This window comes from Fringilla coelebs (assembly GCF_963513975.1).
Source record: "Fringilla coelebs genome assembly, contig: SCAFFOLD_153, whole genome shotgun sequence".
Taxonomy (NCBI): domain Eukaryota; kingdom Metazoa; phylum Chordata; class Aves; order Passeriformes; family Fringillidae; genus Fringilla; species Fringilla coelebs.
Genome location: NW_028167413.1, coordinates 77,791 through 98,014, shown reverse-complemented (window position 1 = coordinate 98,014; position 20,224 = coordinate 77,791). Strand labels below are relative to the sequence as shown.

The following is a 20,224-nucleotide window of genomic DNA, read 5'->3' as shown; positions in this document are numbered from 1 at the left end:
GAGCTGTCCGGGAATGCGGCGAAGGGGTTAAAGCCGGGCTGGAGGGTGAGCTCAGGTAGGCCGGGCCTGGGGCTCCCCTTTCCAAAGGCTCCTTTTCCAAGGAAGCCGGGCCCGGAGGAGGGGCCGGGCCGCCCATTCCCGCCGCTATAAAATCCCGCAATTCCAGCCCGCGGCTCCCGGAGGATGCGCACGTGCGCCGGGAGCGGCGGCGAGCCCGAAAACCGGGAATAAACCGGGATAAACCCTTCCCCAAACCGGGATAAAATCCCCCAAACCCGGGATAAACCCGCGATCAAACTCCCTCGGCCACCGGGATAAAACCCGGGCTAGACCCCAGACAGCGCGATCGAACCCCTTAAAAGCGGGATAAAAGCGGCATAAAAGCGGGATAAAAGCCCCAAAACCCGGGCGAGAAGCGGGATAAACCCCCCCGAGCGGATCGGCGAGAGCCATGAGCGGCCGGAGCTGAGCGATCCCGCGGCGTTCCCGCTTTTCCAGCGGCACTCCCGCCGCTCCAGCATGTCCTTCGCCATGCTGCGCTCGGCCCCGGGGCGCTTCCTGTACCCCGACATCAGCGCGCTGTCCGAGGACGAGGAGAACAGCGAGAGCTCGGGCTCGGAGGAGAAGCCCTTCCACATGGAGAGCGACGCGTTCGGCATCAAGGGCGGCAAGCGGCGCAGCGGCAAGAGCCGCGGCAGGCTGTCCCGGGAGCCGCGGCAGCGGCACACGGCCAACGCCCGGGAGCGGGACCGCACCAACTCGGTGAACACGGCGTTCACGGCGCTGCGCACGCTGATCCCCACCGAGCCGGCCGACAGGAAGCTCTCCAAGATCGAGACGCTGCGCCTCGCCTCCAGCTACATCTCGCACCTCGGCAACGTGCTGCTGCTCGGCGACTCCGGCGGCGGCGGGCAGCCGTGCCACGGGGCAGCGCCCGCCGCCTTCTGCCCCGCCGGGGCCGCGTCGCCGCCCGGCCGCGAGAACGAGAGCGCCCAGCCCCGGCAGATCTGCACCTTCTGCCTCAGCAACCAGCGGAAAATGGTGAGTGCGGCGGGGAATAACGGGGATAACGGGAGTAACGGGGTCCGGGATAGCGGGAATGCCGCGGGGATAGAGGGAATAGGGAGCAGGATTTGGGAATCCTGGGATTTGGGAACCGCGGGATGCCCAGCCCCGGCAGATCTGCACCTTCTGCCTCAGCAACCAGCGGGAAATGGTGAGTGCGGCGGGGATACCGGGGATAACGGGAGTAACGGGAGTAATGGGGTCCGGGAATGACGCGGGGATAGAAGGAATAGGGAGCAGGATACCGGGAATGGGGGAATTGGGAATGGGAGCTCCCGGGATGCCCAGCCCCGGCAGATCTGCACCTTCTGCCTCAGCAACCAGCGGAAAATGGTGAGTGCGGCGGGGAATAACGGGGATAACGGGGGTAACTACCGGGGTCCGGGATAGCGGGAATAGGGAGCAGGATTCGGGAATGGGAGCTCCCGGGGCGCCCAGCCCCGGCAGATCTGCACCTTCTGCCTCAGCAACCAGCGGAAAATGGTGAGCGGGGCTGGGACTAACGGGAATAACGGGAGTAACGGGAGTAATGGGGTCCGGGAATGCCGCGGGGATAGAGGGAATAGGGAGCAGGATACCGGGAATGGGGGATTTGGGAATGGGGGCTCCCGGGATGCCCGGCCCCGGCAGATCTGCACCTTCTGCCTCAGCAACCAGCGGAAAATGGTGAGTGCGGCGGGGATACCGGGGATAACGGGAATAACTACCGGGGACCGGGAATGCCGCGGGGATACCGGGAATGGGGAGCAGGATAGCGGGAATGGGGGATTTGGGAACCGCGGGATGCCCAGCCCCGGCAGATCTGCACCTTCTGCCTCAGCAACCAGCGGAAAATGGTGAGCGGGGCTGGGATACCGGGAATAACGGGAATAACGGGAATAACGGGGCCCGGGATAGCAGGAATGGGGAGCAGGATTCGGGAATGGGGGCTCCCGGGATGCCCGGCCCCGGCAGATCTGCACCTTCTGCCTCAGCAACCAGCGGAAAATGGTGAGTGCGGCGGGGAATAACGGGGATAACGGGAATAACGGGAGTAACTACCGGGGACCGGGAATGCCGCGGGGATAGCGGGAATAGGGAGCGGGAAAGGGGGATTTGGGAACCGCGGGATGCCCGGCCCCGGCAGATCTGCACCTTCTGCCTCAGCAACCAGCGGAAAATGGTGAGCGGGGCTGGGATACCGGGAATAACGGGGTCCGGGAATGCCGCGGGGATAGAGGGAATAGGGAGCAGGATACCGGGAATGGGGGATTTGGGAATGGGGGCTCCCGGGATTCCCAGCCCCGGCAGATCTGCACCTTCTGCCTCAGCAACCAGCGGAAAATGGTGAGTGCGGCGGGGAATAACGGGGATAACGGGAATAACGGGGTCCGGGATAGCGGGAATGGGGTTTTTGGGAACCGCGGGATGCCCGGCCCCGGCAGATCTGCACCTTCTGCCTCAGCAACCAGCGGAAAATGGTGAGAGCTGCTGGGATACCGGGAATAACGGGAATAACTACCGGGGACCGGGAATGCCGCGGGGATAGCGGGAATAGGGAGCGGGAATGGGGGATTTGGGAATCCCGGGATGCCCAGCCCCGGCAGATCTGCACCTTCTGCCTCAGCAACCAGCGGAAAATGGTGAGTGTGGGATAGAGGGAATGGGGATACCGGGAATACCGGGAATGGGGAGCAGGATACCGGGAATGAGAGGGAGCAGGAGCAGAGAGAGGGAATGAGGAGCAGGATACTGGGAATAGGGAGCAGGATTTGGGAATGGGGGATTTGGGAATCCCGGGATTCCCGGCCCCAGCAGGTCTGCACCTTCTGCCTCAGCAACCAGCGGGGAAAGGTGAGTTTGGGATAGAGGGAATGGGGAGCGGGATACCGGGAATGCCGCGGGATTGAGGGAAAGGCGGCCCGGGATTTGGGAATGAGTCTCGTGGGGATGCGGGGAATTGCGTCCCAGGATTTGGGAATGTCATGTGGGCTGGGATGCAGGAATGGATCCCGCAGGGATAACGGGAATAACAGGATTTGGGTATGGAGGCTCCTGGGAGGCAGGAATGCCTTGGGGAATGGGGACTGGGAATTCGGGAAAGAATCCCGTGGGGATCGAGGGGAATGGCGGCTCCCAGGATTCCGGATTCGGGCTGGGAATGAGGAGCTCCCATGCTGGGGCACCACTGGGAGCCGAGGCTTCCCAAAAAACCGGCGATTCCCGGTGTTTGTCCCTCCCTGGGAGGCAGGGAATTGTGTCCTGGGATTCGGGAATGCTGCGGGGATGTGGGGAATGGGGACTGGAAATTCAGGAATGAATCCTGTGGGGATGTGGGGAATGGGGGACTGGGATTCGGGATCCACACTGGGAATGACGAGCTCCCGTTTGGAGCTTCCCAAAAAAAGGCAATTCCCGGGTTTATCCCAGCGATTCCCGGATTCATCCCAGCGATTCCTGGGTTTATCCCAGCGATTCCCGGATTTATCCCAGCGATTCCCGGGTTTATCCCAGCGATTCCCAAGTTTACCCCAGAGATTCCTGGGTTTATCCCAGCAATTCCTGGATTTATCCCGGCAATTCCCGGGTTTATCCCAACGATTCCCGGGTTTATCCCAACGATTCCCGGGTTTATCCCACTGATTCCCAGTTTATCCCAGCAATTCCCAGGTTTATCCCAGCGATTCCCGGGTTTATCCCAGCGATTCCCAGATTTATCCCGGTGATTCCCGGGTTTATCCCGGTGTTTGCCCACTCCCGGGATCACGGGGAGGGATGAGCGGGAATGCCGAGGAGCTGCAGGGATGGCAGAGCCCGCCGGAGGCGGCTCCAAAATCCAGGGAAAATCCAGGGAAAATCCAGGGAAAATCCAGGGAAAATGCAGGGAAAATCGATGGAAAATCCAGGGAAAATCCAGGGAAAAACCCAGGGAAAATCCAGGGAAAACCCAGGGAAAATTCATGGAAAAATCCAGGGAAAAACCAGGGAAAACCCAGGGAAAAATCCAGGGAAAACCCAGGGAAAAATCCAGGGAAAATTCATGGAAGATCCAGGGAAAATTCATGGAAAATCCAGGGAAAAACCAGGGAAAAACCCAGGGAAAATCCATTCCATGGAAAATCCAGGGAAAATCCAGGGAAAATTCATGGAAAATCCAGGGAAAAACCAGGGGAAAACCCAGGGAAAATCCATGGAAAATTCATGGAAAATCCAGGGAAAATCCAGGGAAAACCCAGGGAAAATCCATGGAAAATCCATGGAGAATCCATGGAAAATCCATGAAAAATGCATGGAAAATGCATGGAAAATGCATGGAAAACCCATGGAGAATCCATGGAAAATGCTCTCAGGAGCCGTGGGAACAGGGACAGGAGAGGAGCCGGGAATGGGCACCGGGAAGGGCCCTGGGAAAGGCGGCAGAGACCGGGACACGGCACGGGGGATCCCAGTGCTCCCAGTGCTCCCAGTAACTCCGTACTGGGGCTCCCAGTGCTCCCAGTAACTCCATAGCGGGGTTCCCAGTATTCCCAGTAACTCCATAATAGGGTTCCCAGTATTCCCAGTATTCCCAGTATTCCCAGTAACTCCGTACTGGGGTTCCCAGTGCTCCCAGTATTCCCAGTAACTCCACTGCGGGGTTCCCAGTATTCCCAGTATTCCCAGTAACTGCGTACTGGGGTTCCCAGTATTCCCAGTAACCCCATAGTGGGGTTCCCAGTATTCCCAGTGACTCCATAGCGGGGTTCCCAGTATTCCCAGTCAGTCCATAGCGGGGTTCCCAGTATTCCCAGTAACTCCATAGCATGGTTCCCAGTATTCCCAGTATTCCCAGTAACTCCATTGCAGGGTTCCCAATGCTCCCAGTAACTCCATAGTGGGGTTCCCAGTATTCCCAGTAACTCCATAACAGGGTTCCCAGTGCTCCCAGCAACTCCATAGCGGGGTTCCCAGTGCTCCCAGTAACTCCACAGCGGGGCTCCCAGTATTCCCAGTCAGTCCATAGCGGGGTTCCCAGTATTCCCAGTGACTCTATAGCAGGGTTCCCAGTATTCCCAGTATTCCCAGTCAGTCCATAGTGGGGTTCCCAGTATTCCCAGTAACTCCGTACTGGGGTTCCCAGTATTCCCAGTAACTCCATAGCAGGGCTCCCAGTATTCCCAGTAACTCCATAGCGGGGTTCCCAGTATTCCCAGTAACTCCATAACAGGGCTCCCAGTATTCCCAGTAACTCCATTGCGGGGTTCCCAGTACTCCCAGTATTCCCAGTAACTCCATAGCGCGGTTCCCAGTATTCCCAGTAACTCCATAGCGAGGTTCCCAGTATTCCCAGTATTCCCAGTAACTCCATAGCGAGGTTCCCAGTACTCCCAGTATTCCCAGTAACTCCATAGCGCGGTTCCCAGTATTCCCAGTAACTCCATAGCGGGGTTCCCAGTATTCCCAGTAACTCCATAGTGGGGTTCCCAGTATTCCCAGTCAGTCCATAGCGGGGTTCCCAGTATTCCCAGTATTCCCAGTCAGTCCATAGTGGGGTTCCCAGCATTCCCAGTAACTCCATAGCAGGGCTCCCAGTATTCCCAGTAACTCCATAGCAGGGCTCCCAGTATTCCCAGTAACTCCATAGCAGGGCTCCCAGTATTCCCAGTAACTCCAGTAACTCCATAGCAGGGCTCCCAGTATTCCCAGTAACTCCATAGCAGGGTTCCCAGTATTCCCAGTAACTCCATAGCAGGGCTCCCAGTATTCCCAGTATTCCCAGTAACTCCATAGTGGGGTTCCCAGTATTCCCAGTAACTCCGTACTGGGGTTCCCAGTATTCCCTGAGTGCCGGCACTCCCAGTTCCCAATCCCAGTGCTCCCAGTTCCCCTGGACTTTGGGATTCCCAGGATTTTGGGATACCCTGGGATTTTGGGATTCCCTGGGATTTTGGGATTCCCTGGATATCAGGATTCCCTCTCCTCTCCCAGCTCACGGGATTTTGGGATTCCCGGGATTTTGGGATTCTCTGGGATTTTGGGATTCCCTGGATTTTGGGATTCCCTGGATTTTGGGATTCCCTGGATTTTGGGATTCCCTGGATTTTGGGATTTCCCTGCAGGTGGAGCAGGGAAATCCAGCGGGATTTTCCTGCCGCATCCCAAATGCCCAATTAATTCCCATCCCCAATTTCCCATCAATCCCAACAAATCCCATCATCAATTTCCCATCAATCCCAACAAATCCCATCCCTAATTTCCCATCAATCCCAGTAAATCCTCATCCCTAATTTTCCATTAATCCCAAAAATTTCCATCACTAATTTTTGGGTCAGTCCTAATAAATCCCCATCCTCAATTTTAAAATTCCTATTAATTCCCACCCCTAATTTTCCATCAATCCCAATAAATCCCATCCCTAATTTCCCATCAATCCCAAATAAATCTCATCCCTAATTTCCCATCAATCCCAGTAATTCCCATCCCTAATTTTCCATCAATCCCAGTAATTCCCATCCCTAATTTTCAATAAATTCCTACAAAATCCCATCACAGCTGGAAGTGGGGCTGGAATTGGAGCTGGGATCAGAACTGGGATCAGGGCTGGAGTTAGAACTGGAATTAGAACTGGAATTAGAACTGGAATTGGGGCTGGAATTAGAGCTGGAATTGGAACTGGAGTTAGAACTGGATTTAGGGCTGGAATTAGAACTGGATTTGGATCTGGAAGTGGGGCTGGAATTAGAGCTGGAATTGGGGCTGGAATCAGAACTGGAATCAGAACTGGAATTAGGGCTGGAATTAGGGCTGGAATTAGGGATGGAATTAGGGATGGAATTGGAGCTGGAATTAAGACTGGCATCGGGGCTGGATTTGGGGCTGGAATCAGAATTAGAGCGGGAATTGGGGCTGGAATTAGAGCTGGAGTTAGAACTGGAATCGGGGCTATAATTAGAACTGGAGTTAGAACTGGAATCAGAACTGGAATCAGGGCTGGAATGAGAACAACTGGAATTAGAACTGGATTTGGGGCTGGAATTAAGAGTGGAATTAGAACAGGAATTGGCGCTGGAATCAGAACTGGAATTAGAACTTGGATTGGGGCTGGAATCAGGGCTGGATTTAGGGCTGGAATTAGGGCTGGAATTAGAACTGGAATTAAGACTGGAATTGGGGCTGGAATCAGAACTGGGATTGGGGCTGGAATCAGAACTGGGATTGGGGCTGGAATCAGAACTGGGATTGGGGCTGGAATCAGAACTGGATTTAGGGCTGGAATCAGAACTGGAATTGGGGCTGGAATCAGAACTGGAATCGGGGTTGGAATTGGGGCTGGAATTATGGCTGGAATTAGAACTGGAATTGGGGCTATAACTAGAACTGGAGTTAGAACTGGGATCAGGGCTGGAATTGGGGCTGGAATTGGGGCTGGAATCAGAACTGGAATTGGGGCTGGGATTAGAACTGGAATTAGGACAGGATTTAGGGCTGGAATCAGAACTGGTATTGGGGCTGGAATCAGAGCTGGAATTGGGGCTGGAATTATGGCTGGAATTAGAACTGGAATTGGGGCTGGAATCAGAGATGGAATCGGGGCTGGAATTGGAGCTGGAATCAGAGCTGGAATTGGAGCTGGAATGAGAACTGGAATTAGAACTGGATTTGGGGCTGGAATCAGAACTGGAATTAGAACTGGATTTGGGGCTGGAATCAGAACTGGAATTAGAACTGGATTTGGGGCTGGAATCAGAACTGGGATTGGGGCTGGAATTAGAACTGGAATTGGGGCTGGAATCAGAATTGGGATTGGGGCTGGAATCAGAACTGGAATCAGGGCTCAAATCAGAACTGGATTTAGGGCTCGAATCAGGGCTGGATTTGGGGCTATAATTAGAACTGGAGTTAGAACTGGATTTAGGGCTGGAATCAGGGCTGGAATTGGGGCTGGAATTAAGACTGGAATTGGGGCTGGAATCAGAGCTGGAATTGGGGCTGGAATCAGAGCTGGAATTGGGGCTAGAACCAGAACTGGAATTGGAGCTGGAGCCGCTGCTCCTGCTTGGGCTTGGGATCGTCCCAGGGCTTCCATTCCCAGCCCAAAACTTTGGGATCATCCCAGAATTTCCAATCCTACACCAAAACTCTCAGGATCATCCCAGAATTCCCATTCCCACCTCAAAACCCTCGGGATCATCCCAGAATTCCCATTCCCACCCCAAACCCGGCTTTTCCATGGATGGGAGCAGCTGATCCCATGGGAATGGGGTGGGGATTTAGGGCCCTTCCCAAGCCCAAGAATTCCAGGATTCCAGGTGGGAGCAGGAGAATTCCCAAAGTGTGGGATTGGCTCCCTAAAATCTAAAAATTCCCCCTAAAATCCTCTTCCCATCCATCCCAAAAATCCCTAAAATCCTTCTCCCATCCCAAAAATCCCCCAAAAATCTCCTTAAAATCTTTTTCCCGTTCCAAAAATCCCAAAAATGTCCTTCCTGTCCCAAAAAATCCTCCCTAAAATCCTCTTCCCATCCCAAAAATCCCTAAAATCTTCTTCCTGCCCCAAAGATCCCAAAAATTCCTCCCTCAAATCCTTTTAACGTCCCAGAAGTCCCTAAAATTCTCCTTTCAGCCCTAAAAATCCCAAAAAATTTCCCCAAAAATTCTCCTCCCATCCCAAAAATTCTGAAAACTCCTCCCTAAAATCCTCTTCTCATCCCAAAATCCCAAAATTCCTCCTTCTGTCCCAAAGATTCCCAAAAAAATTCCCCCTAAAATCCTTTTCCTGTCCCAAAAATCCTCCCTAAAATTCACTTCCCACCCCAAAAATCCCCAATTCGTGGCACCAGGATCAGACCCATCCCTGGAAAAGCAGGAAAAGGAACAGGAAAATTGGGATGGGCTGAGAGGGAATTCTGGGGGGAATTTGGGATCTGGGAACATCCCAGGGATTTTTGGGGCAGAGCCCAAATCCCGGGGAAACTCGGGAGAAGCTGATCCAGGGCGGTTTCCTGGCTGGAATCCGAGGGCTAAATGGGAAAATTTGGGATAATTTGGGAAAATCTGGGATAATTTGGGATAATTAGGGTCGGGATTGTGGCAGGAATTCCTTGGAATTCCAGATGGAGAGAGAGGCGCCGCTGTTCCCAAGCTCCCACCCTGGGAAGGGCCGAGCATTCCCGGGATTTCCCACACTGAGGGGAGCCAGGATCTGCTCAGATCCCAAAATTCCCAAAGCCAGGGAGGAATTCTGGCTGGGGGAGCCCCAGGACTGGAAAATCGGGATTTGGGGATTCCCAGATCCCAACAGGGCCAAGGGAATTCCAGGCTGGAATTCTGGGATCCAGAGAGGTTTTCCCGGGATCAGGGAGAGACTGGGGTGGGAAAATGGGAAAGGGGGGAAGGATCCTCGGGATCCTTGGGATTTTTGGGATCTTCAGGATCCTCGGGATTTTTGGGATCCTCGGGATCCCGGCCCCTTCCATGGGGAAAGAAGGGATGGGAGAGGGGAGATGGGTCCAGAGGGATTTGGGATAAAGGAATTCCCATCTGGAATCTCCTCAGGATCCAGGGGGGATTGGATTGGGATCCAGGGGGGATTCGGGATCCAGAGGGAACTGGGATCCAGAGGGGATTTGGGATCCAGAGGGAATTGGGATGCAGGGGGGATTTGGGATCCAGAGGGAACTGGGATCCAGAGGGGATTGGGATCCACAGGGGATTTGGGATCCAGGGGGGATTTGGGATCCAGGGGGGATTTGGGATCCAGGGGGGAATTGGGATAAAGGAATTCCTGTCTGGAATCTCCTCAGGATCCAGGGGGGAATTTGGATCCAGGATATTGGGATCCAGAGGGAATTCGGGATAGAGAAGGATTTGGGATCCAGAGGGAATTCGGGATCTGAAGGGGATTTAGAATCCAGGGGGGAATTGGGATCCAGAGGGGAATTGGGACAGAGAAGGATTTGGGATCCAGAGGGAATTCAGGATCCAGAGGGGATTTGGGATCCAGAGGGGAATTGGGATAAAGGAATTCCTGTCTGGAATGCCCTCAGAAGAATTGGGATCCAGAGGGGATTTGGGATCATGAGGGAATTGGGATCCAGGGGGGAATTGGGATCCAGAGGGGATTTGGGATCCAGAGGGGATTTGGGATCCAGAGGGAATTGGGATCCAGAGGGGACTTGGGATAAAGGAATTCCCATCTGGAATCTCCTCAGGATCCAGGGGGGAATTTGGATCCAGGATATTGGGATCCAGAGGGAATTCGGGATCTGAAGGGGATTTAGAATCCAGGGGGGATTTGGGATCCAGAGGGAATTCAGGATCCAGAGGGGATTTGGGATCCAGGAAATTGGGATCCAGAGGGGAATTGGGATAAAGGAATTCCTGTCTGGAATGCCCTCAGAAGAATTGGGATCCAGACGGAATTGGGATCCTGAGGGGATTTGGGATCCAGAGGGGAATTGGGATCCAGAGGGATTTGGGATCCAGAGGGGATTTGGGGTCAAGGAATTCCCCTCTGGAATCTCCTCAGGATCCAGGGGGGATTTGGGATCCAGGGGGGGATCAGGGCCCGATCCCATTCCCAGGCCAGATCCATCGGGAAGGGCCGATCCTGGCGCCATTCCCGGAGCATTCCCGACCCCACCAGCACGGGAAGGAACGGGAAATCCTGGGAAAGGGGAAATCCTGGGAAAGGGAAATCCTGGGAAAGGGGAATCCTGGGAAAGGGGAAATCCTGGGAAAGGGAAATCCTGGGAAAGGGGAAATCCTGGGAATCCCAGGGAAATCCTGGGAAAAGGGAAATCCTGGGAAAGGGAAATCCTGGGAAAGGGGAAATCCTGGGAAAAGGGAAATCCTGGGAAAAGGGAAATCCTGGGAAAGGGAAAATCCTGGAAAAGGGAAATCCTGGGAAAGGGAAATCCTGGGAATCCCAGGGAAATCCTGGGAAAGGGGAAATCCTGGGAAAGGGGAATCCTGGGAAAGGGAAATCCTGGGAAAGGGGAAATCCTGGGAAAGGGGAAATCCTGGGAAAGGGGAAATCCTGGAAAAGGGAAATCCTGGGAAAGGGAAATCCTGGGAATCCCAGGGAAATCCTGGGAAAGGGGAAATCCTGGGAAAGGGAAATCCTGGGAAAGGGGAAATCCTGGGAAAGGGAAATCCTGGGAATCCCAGGGAAATCCTGGGAAAGGGGAAATCCTGGGAAAGGGAAATCCTGGGAAAGGGGAAATCCTGGGAAAGGGGAAATCCTGGGAAAGGGGAAATCCTGGGAATCCCAGGGAAATCCTGGGAAAGGGGAAATCCTGGGAAAGGGGAATCCTGGGAAAGGGAAATCCTGGGAAAGGGGAAATCCTGGGAAAGGGGAAATCCTGGGAAAGGGGAAATCCTGGGAATCCCAGGGAAATCCTGGGAAAAGGGAAATCCTGGGAAAGGGAAATCCTGGGAAAGGGGAAATCCTGGGAAAAGGGAAATCCTGGGAAAGGGAAATCCTGGGAAAGGGGAAATCCTGGGAAAGGGGAAATCCTGGGAATCCCAGGGAAATCCTGGGAAAGGGGAAATCCTGGGAAAGGGGAATCCTGGGAAAGGGAAATCCTGGGAAAGGGGAAATCCTGGGAAAGGGGAAATCCTGGGAAAGGGGAAATCCTGGAAAAGGGAAATCCTGGGAAAGGGGAAATCCTGGGAAAGGGGAAATCCTGGGAATCCCAGGGAAATCCTGGGAAAGGGGAAATCCTGGGAAAGGGGAATCCTGGGAAAGGGAAATCCTGGGAAAGGGGAAATCCTGGAAAAGGGGAAATCCTGGGAAAGGGGAAATCCTGGAAAAGGGGAAATCCTGGGAAAGGGGAAATCCTGGGAAAGGGGAAATCCTGGAAAAGGGAAATCCTGGGAAAGGGAAATCCTGGGAATCCCAGGGAAATCCTGCGAAAGGGGAAATCCTGGGAAAGGGAAATCCTGGGAAAGGGGAAATCCTGGGAATCCCAGGGAAATCCTGGGAAAAGGGAAATCCTGGGAATCCCAGGGAAATCCTGGGAAAAGGGAAATCCTGGGAATCCCAGGGAAATCCTGGGAAAGGGAAATCCTGGGAATCTCAGGGAAATCCTGGGAAAAGGGAAATCCTGGGAAAGGGGAAATCCTGGGAATCTCAGGGAAAACCCCGGCACAGCTTCCCACGAAAAGCCTGGAATCCGCATAGAAGGATTTGGGATGGGGAGCAGGGATTTGGGATTTGGGGTGGGAGCAGGGATTTGGGATGGGGGCAGGGATTTGGGATGGGAGCAGGGATTTGGGATTTGGGATGGGGGCAGGGATTTGGGATGGGAGCAGGGATTTGGGATTTGGGGTGGGAGCAGGGATTTGGGATTTGGGCCCCTCTGGAATTTCAGGACCAAAACCTTTCTGGGAAAACCCCCCCGGATCCAGAGGGGCCGGGGAGCTCCCGCAGATCCCAATCCCGGCAATCCCGGCCCTCGCAGCCGGAGATTCCAGGTGCTCCCCACATCCCAATCCAGGATTTTCATGGAAAAATCCCAGATTCAGGCACAGGGAACAGGAATTCCAGGAGATTCCTGAACCACCCTGGAGCCGGGATCTCCCCAAGCCCTTCCCGCTTTTCCCCCTTCAGGGCCACACCCAAATCCAGGTTTTCCATGGAAAACTCCCGGATTTAGGCAGCAATTCCAGGAGATTCCCGAACCACCCTGGAGCCGGGGTCTCCCTGAGCCGTTCCCACTTTTCCCCAGGATGAGATCACTCAAACCCAGGTTTTCCATGGAAAAATCCGGGATTTAGGCAGCAATTCCAGGAGATTCCCCGAGCCCCCCGGAGCCAGGGTCTCCCTGAGCCGTTCTCGCTTTTCCCCACGATGAGATCACTCAAATCCAGGTTCTCCATGGAAAAATCCCGAATTTAGGCAGTGGGAGCAGGAATTCCATGAGATTCCCGAACCACCCCAGAGCCAGGATTTCCCCGAGCCCTTCCCGCTTTTCCCCAGGACGAGATCACTCAAATCCAGGTTTTCCATGGAAAACTCCCGGATTTAGGCAGGAATTCCAGGAGATTCCCCGAGCCCCCCACCAGAGCCGGGGTCTCCCCGAGCCGTTCCCGCTTTTCCCCCTTCAGGGCCGGACCCAAATCCAGGTTTTCCATGGAAAACTCCCGGATTTAGGCAGGAATTCCATGAGATTCCTGAACCCCCCCGGAGCCGGGGTCTCCCTGAGCCGTTCCTGCTTTTCCCCAGGATGAGATCACTCAAATCCAGGTTTTCCATGGAAAAATCGGGATTTAGGCAGTAATTCCAGGAGATTCCTGAACCACCCCGGAGCCGGGGTCTCCCCAAGCCATTCCCGCTTTTCCCCAGGATGAGATCACTCAAATCCAGGTTTTCCATGGAAAACTCCCGGATTTAGGCAGCAATTCCAGGAGATTCCCGAACCACCCCGGAGCCGGGGTCTCCCCGAGCCGTTCCCGCTTTTCCCCCTTCAGGGCCGGACCCAAATCCAGGTTTTCCATGGAAAAATCCCGAATTTAGGCAGTGGGAGCAGGAATTCCATGAGATTCCCGAACCACCCCAGAGCCAGGATTTCCCCGAGCCGTTCCCGCTTTTCCCCAGGATGAGATCACTCAAATCCAGGTTTTCCACGGAAAAATCCGGGATTTAGGCAGCAATTCCATGAGATTCCTGAACCCCCCCGGAGCCGGGGTCTCCCCGAGCCGTTCCCGCTTTTCCCCAGGACGGGATCATCCCAATCCTGGCTTTTCATGGAAAAATCCCGAATTTAGGAGGTGGGAGCAGGAATTCCATGAGATTCCCGAACCACCCCATAGCCAGGATTTTCCCGAGCCGTTCCCGCTTTTCCCCAGGACGGGATCACCCCAATCCAGGTTTTCCATGGAAAACTCCCGGATTTAGGCAGCAATTCCAGGAGATTCCTGAACCACCCCGGAGCCGGAGCCGGGGTCTCCCCGAGCCATTCCCGCTTTTCCCGGAGCCTTTCCCGGGCTCGGGGCCGCGCTCCCGAATTCCCGGCGGAGGGAGGGCAGAGGGAAAAGCGCGGCGGGATTTTCCCAATCCCCGTTTCCGCTCCAGACGGCCCCGAGCAGCTCCCGGGGATTGAACATCTGGGAAATCGGAGCAGAATTCCCCCTTTTCCCTCCCCTCCCCACCCTCGGGAACAAAGGGAGAGCCGGGGCCGCACGTGCGGGGATGGAAAACGGGGGAGGCCGGGACGGGGATGGAAAACGGGAATTGCATCCCGAAAAACAGATGGGAAAGGGGAATTGCATCCCAAAAACCGGGGATGGAAAAGGGGAATTGGATCCCAAAAACTGGGGATGGAAAAGGGGAATTGGATCCCAAAAACTGGGGATGGAAAAGGGGAATTAGACCCCAAAAACGGGGGATGGAAACAGGAATTGGATCCCAAAAAACAGATGGAAAAGGGGAATTGGATCCCAAAAACTGGGGATGGAAAAGGGGAATTGGATCCCAAAAACTGGGGGTGGAAAATGGGAATTGGATCCCAAAAACTGGGGGTGGAAAATGGGAATTGGATCCCAAAAACTGGGGATGGAAACAGGAATTGGATCCCAAAAACTGGGGATGGAAACAGGAATTGGATCCCAAAAACTGGGGATGGAAACAGGAATTGGATCCCAAAAACTGGGGATGGGAAAGGGGAATTGGATCCCAAAAACTGGGGGTGGAAACAGGGAAAAGTTTGGGATGGGGATGGAAAAGGGGAATTGGATCCCAAAAACTGGGGATGGAAACGGGAATTGGATCCCAAAAACTGGGGATGGAAAACGGGAATTGGATCCCAAAAACTGGGGATGGAAAACGGGAATTGGATTCCAAAAAACAGATGGAAAAGGGGAATTGGATCCCAAAAACTGGGGGGGGAAACGGGAATTGGATCCCAAAAATTTGGGGGGGAAAGGGGAATTGGATCCCAAAAACTGGGGGTGGAAAAGGGGAATTGGACCCCAAAAACTGGAGGTGGAAAACGGGGAAAAGTTTGGGATGGGGATGGAAAATGAGAATTGGATCCCAAAAACTGGGGATGGAAAACAGGGAAAAGTTTGGGATGGGGATGGAAAATGGGAATTGGATCCCAAAAACTGGGGATGGAAACGGGAATTGGATCCCAAAAAACAGATGGAAAATGGGAATTGCATCCCAAAAACTGGGGGGGGAAATGGGAATTGGATCCCAAAAATTTGTGGGGGGGGGAAGGGAATTGGATCCCAAAAACTGGGGGTGGAAAATGGGAATTGGATCCCAAAAACTGGGGATGGAAAACGGGGAAAAGTTTGGGATGGGGATGGAAAATGGGAATCGGATCCCAAAAACTGGGAATGGGGAAAAGGGGAAGGATGGGATGGAAAATGGGAATTGGATCCCAAAAAATGGGAATGGGAAATGGGGAAAGGTTTGGGATGGGACAGGGAATGGGAATCGGGAATGGGAGAATCCCAGAAAAGAGAGAGGGGAAGCAGCGGTGGGGGATACTGGGGATACTGGGAGTGGTACTGGGGTGGTGGTACTGGTTATACCGGGGTGGTACTGGGAGTGGTACTGGTTATAATGGGAATGGTACTGGTGATACTGGGGTGGTACTGGGAGTGGTACTGGTTATACTGGGAGTGGTACTGGTTATACTGGGGTGGTACTGGGAGTGGTACTGGTTATACTGGGGTGGTACTGGTGATACTGGGGTGGTACTGGTTATACTGGGGGCACTGGGGGCCATCCTGGTTGGTTATATTGGGACTATACTGGTTATACTGGTGGTGACTGGGGCACGGGAATCCCGGGATCGGAGCAGGGATCGGGAACAGCTCTGGGGGATCCTGGGAGGATTCCCTGGGAATGGGAGCCAGGAGAATTCCGAGGGAAGGGATCCCAGGAGGATTCCATGGGAAAGGATCTTAGGAGAATTCCCAGGGAAGGGATCTCAAGGGAATTCCATGGGAAGGGATCCCAGGAGGATTCCCAGGGAAGGGATCCTGGGAGAATTCCATGGGAAAGGATTCCGGGAGGATTCCCAGGGAAAGGATCTCAGGAGGATTCCCAGAGAAGGGATCCTGGGAAAATTCCCAGAGAAGGGATCTTGGGAGAATTCCAAGGGAAAGGATCCTGGGAGAATTCCCTGGGAAGGGATCCCAGGAGGATTCCCAGAGAAAGGATCCTGGAAGAATTCCCACAGAAGGGATCTTGAGAGAATTCCCAGGGAAAGGATCCTGGGAGGACTCCTCGGGAAGGGGATCCAAGGGGATCCCAGCAGAATTCCCAATTCCAGGTCTGATCCCATCTCCTTTCCCTCCCGCAGAGCAAAGACCGTGACAGGAAGACGGGACAGCTCCGGAGCTAGGCCGGGAATTCCAGCCGGGAATTCCAGCCGGGAATTCCAGCCGGGAATCCCAGCCAGGATCCCAGCCGGAGCAGGGAAAGCCACGCTGGCGGATTCCCGGATCCAGGGACCTTTTCCTGCTGGATCCCGCGGGAAGAGCGGCACCGAGATTCCAGCGGATCCCGCGGGACACAGAGGATGTGCCGGAATTCCCGGATATCCAGGGACAGAGGAGCCACTCCGGGAATCCTCGGGAATCCCTGCCCTGGGATTCCGGATCACTGAACACATGGATCCACTCCGGGAATCCTCGGGAATCCCTGCCCTGGGATTCTGGATCACTGAACACATGGATCCACTCCGGGAATCCTCGGGAATTCCTGCCCTGGGATTCTGGATCATGGAACACTTGGATCCACTCCAGGAATCCTCGGGAATTCCTGCCCTGGGATTCTGGATCATGGAACACTTGGATCCACTCCGGGAATCCTCGGGAATTCCTGCTCTGGAATTCCGGATCATTGAACACTTGGATCACTTGGATCCACTCCGGGAATCCTCGGGAATTCCTGCCCTGGGATTCCGGATCACTGAACACTTGGATCCACTCTGGGAATCCTCAGAAATCCCTGGGAATTCCTGCCCTGGGATTCTGGATCACTGAACACTTGGATCCACTCTGGGAATCCTCGAAAATCCCTGGGAATTCCTGCCCCAGGATTTCGGATCACGGAACACTTGGATCTCTGGGATCCACTCTGGGAATCCTCGGGAATTCCTGCCCTGGGATCCTGATCACAGAGCACTCGGATCTCTGGGATCCACTTGGGAATCCCTGTGCCGGGATTGCTGTGCATGGAACACTGGGATCTCCTGGATCCACTCCGGGAATCCCTGGGAATCTCTGTCCCTCACGGAACATCGGGGTCTCTCGGATCCACTCCGGGAATCCCTGGGAATCCTTGGCCTGGGGATTCCTCCTCATGGAACACTTGGATCTCCCACGGCTTTTTGGGAATCCTCGGGAATCCGCCCCTTGGGATCCACGGATGTTTATGGAACACTTGGATCATTGGGATCGGCTCTGAAAATCCCTGGGAATCCCTGCCCTGGGATCCACGGACGCTCATGGAACTTTGGGCTCTCCCAGAGCCATTTCCTGGATCCACTTCCTGCTTGGAACCACTTGATCCTGGGATCAACCCCTGAACTGATCCCAGAACCAATCCTGGAATTAATCCTGGAACTGATCCCAGAACTGATCCTGGAATTAATCCCAGAACTGATCCTGGAATTGATCCTGGAACTGATCCCAGAACTGATCCTGGAATTAATCCCAGAACTGATCCCAGAACTGATCCCGGAACTGATCCCAGAATGGATCCTGGAATTAATCCCGGAATTGATCCTGGAACGGATCCCAGAACGAATCCTGGAATTAATCCCAGAACTGATCCCTGAACTGATCCTGGAACTGATCCTGGAACTGATCCTGGAACTGATCCCAGAGCCGATCCTGGAATTAACCCCGGAACTGATCCTTGAGCTGATCCTGGAATTAATCCTGGAACTGATCCCAGAACGAATCCTGGAATTAATCCCAGAACTGATCCTTGAACTGATCCCAGAGCCGATCCTGGAATTAATCCCAGAACTGATCCCTGAACTGATCCCAGAGCTGATCCTGGAATTAATCCCAGAACTGATCCTGGAACTGATCCCAGAGCCGATCCTGGAATTAATCCCAGACCTGAACCCGGAACTGATCCCAAAGCCGATCCTGGAATTAACCCCGGAACTGATCCCGGCACGGATCCCTGAACTGATCCCGGAATTGATCCCTGAACTGATCCCGGAACGGATCTCGCGGGGTGCAGGGGCTGCATTTTTTGGGAATTATCAATCACATGCTGGAATTTCATGTTGTTGATGTGGGAATTAATTAAATCTGGATTTCGCGTCATTAATCGGGAATCTGGGTCATCATCCTTGAGGGAATTCCTTCCCCTTCCCTTTTTTCCCATTTTCCCTTTCCCTGTTCCCTTTTCCCATTTTTCTCTTCTCCCTTTCTCCGTTTTCCCTTTTCCGTCTCCTTTCCCCTTTCCCTTTCCTCTTCTCCCTTTCCCTGTCCCCTTTTCCCTTTCCCTTTTCCCATTTTCTCTTTTCCCTTTCTCCCTTTTCCTTCTCCCTTTTTCCCATTTTCCTTTCCCTTCCCCTTTTCTTTTTTCCCTTTCCCTGTCCCCTTTTCCCTTTTCCTTTCCCATTTTCCCTTCCCCTTTTTCTTCTCCTTTCCCCTTTCCCTTTCCTCTTCTCCCTTTCCCTGTCCCCTTTTCCCATTTTCCCTTTCCCCTTTCTCCCTCTACCCTTTCTCCCTTTTTCCCATTTTCCTTTTCCTTCCCCTTTCCCCTTTTCTCTTTTCCCTTTCCCTGTCCCCTTTTCCCGTTTCCTTTCCCATTTTCCCTTCCCCTTGTCCCTTTCCTTCCCCTATTCCATCTTCCTCCTCCTTTCCCATTTTCTCTATTCCATTTACATTCTCCTTTTCCCTTCCTTTCCCATTTTCCCATCTTCCCATCTTCCCTTCCCTTCCCTTTTCCCTTTCCCCCTTTCCCAGAGGTCATTCCCTGTGCCAGAAGGAGCAGGGGAAAACCAGGAATTTGGGAAATCCTGGGGAAAGGAACCCCAGCACTTCCCAAAGTTCCCCCTGCGGGATTCCAGGACAACGAGATGTTCCCAAATCCGGGATGTTCCCAAATTGGGGATGTTCCCAAATCGGGGATGTTCCCAAATCCAGGATGTTCCCAAATCCGGGATGTTCCCAAATCTGGGATGTTCCCAAATCCAGGATGTTCCCAAATCAGGGATGTTCCCAAATCCGTGTACCAAGGGCAGGGAAAGGGCAGGATGAGGGAAAGGCTGGGAATGTGGGGCACCAGGAGGGGGAGGAAAACTGGGATGGATTGGGATCAGAACTGGGATGGGATTGGGATCAGAACTGGGATGGGATTGGGATCGGAACTGGGATGGGATTGGGAATGGAACTGGGATGGGATTGGGAACAGAACTGGGAAGGGATTGGGATCAGAACTGGGATGGATTGGGATCAGAGCTGGGATGGGATTGGGATCAGAACTGGGATGGGATTGGGATCAGAACTGGGACGGGAACAGGATCAGAACTGGGATGGGATTGGGAATGGAACTGGGATGGGATTGGGAACAGAACTGGGAAGGGATTGGGATCAGAACTGGGATGGGATTGGGATCAGAACTGGGATGGGATTGGGAATGGAACTGGGATGGGATTGGGAACAGAACTGGGAAGGGATTGGGATCAGAACTGGGATGGGATTGGGATCAGAGCTGGGATGGGATTGGGATCAGAACTGGGATGGGATTGGGATCAGAACTGGGATGGGATCGGGATTGGGATCAGAACTGGGAAGGGTTCTGGGATCAGAACTGGGATGGGATCAGCACTGGGATGGGATTGGGATCAGAACTGGGATGGATTGGGATCAGAACTGGGATGGGATCAGGATCAGAGCTGGGATGGGATTGGGAACAGAACTGGGATAGGATTGGGATTGGGAATAGAACTGGGATGGGATTGGGATTGGGAATAGAATGGGGATGGGATTGGGATCAGAACTGGGATGGGATTGGGATCAGAACTGGGACGGGCTCTGGGATTGGGATCAGAACTGGGAAGGATTCTGGGATCAGAACTGGGATAGGCTCTGGGATTGGGATCAGAACTGGGATGGGACTGGGATCAGAACTGGGATGGGACTGGGATCAGAACTGGGATTGAGATCAGAACTGGGATGGGATTGGGATCAGGAACAGAACTGGGAAGGGTTC

The 20,224-nt window shown here is 53.9% G+C and overlaps 2 protein-coding genes across 2 annotated transcripts in view; one reads left to right on the top strand and one right to left on the bottom strand.

Moving 5' to 3' along the window:
- The window catches only part of BOP1 (BOP1 ribosomal biogenesis factor), a 105,254-nt gene that overhangs the window by 33,863 nt on the left and 51,167 nt on the right, over positions 1-20,224 (bottom strand). The window lies entirely within an intron of this gene.
- SCX (scleraxis bHLH transcription factor) lies at positions 520-16,385 on the top strand (the record flags this gene model as incomplete). Its single annotated transcript, XM_084227464.1, has 2 exons — positions 520-1,041; positions 16,344-16,385. The coding sequence occupies 2 exons, from the start codon at positions 520-522 to the stop codon at positions 16,383-16,385; spliced, it is 564 nt and encodes a 187-aa protein (XP_084083590.1).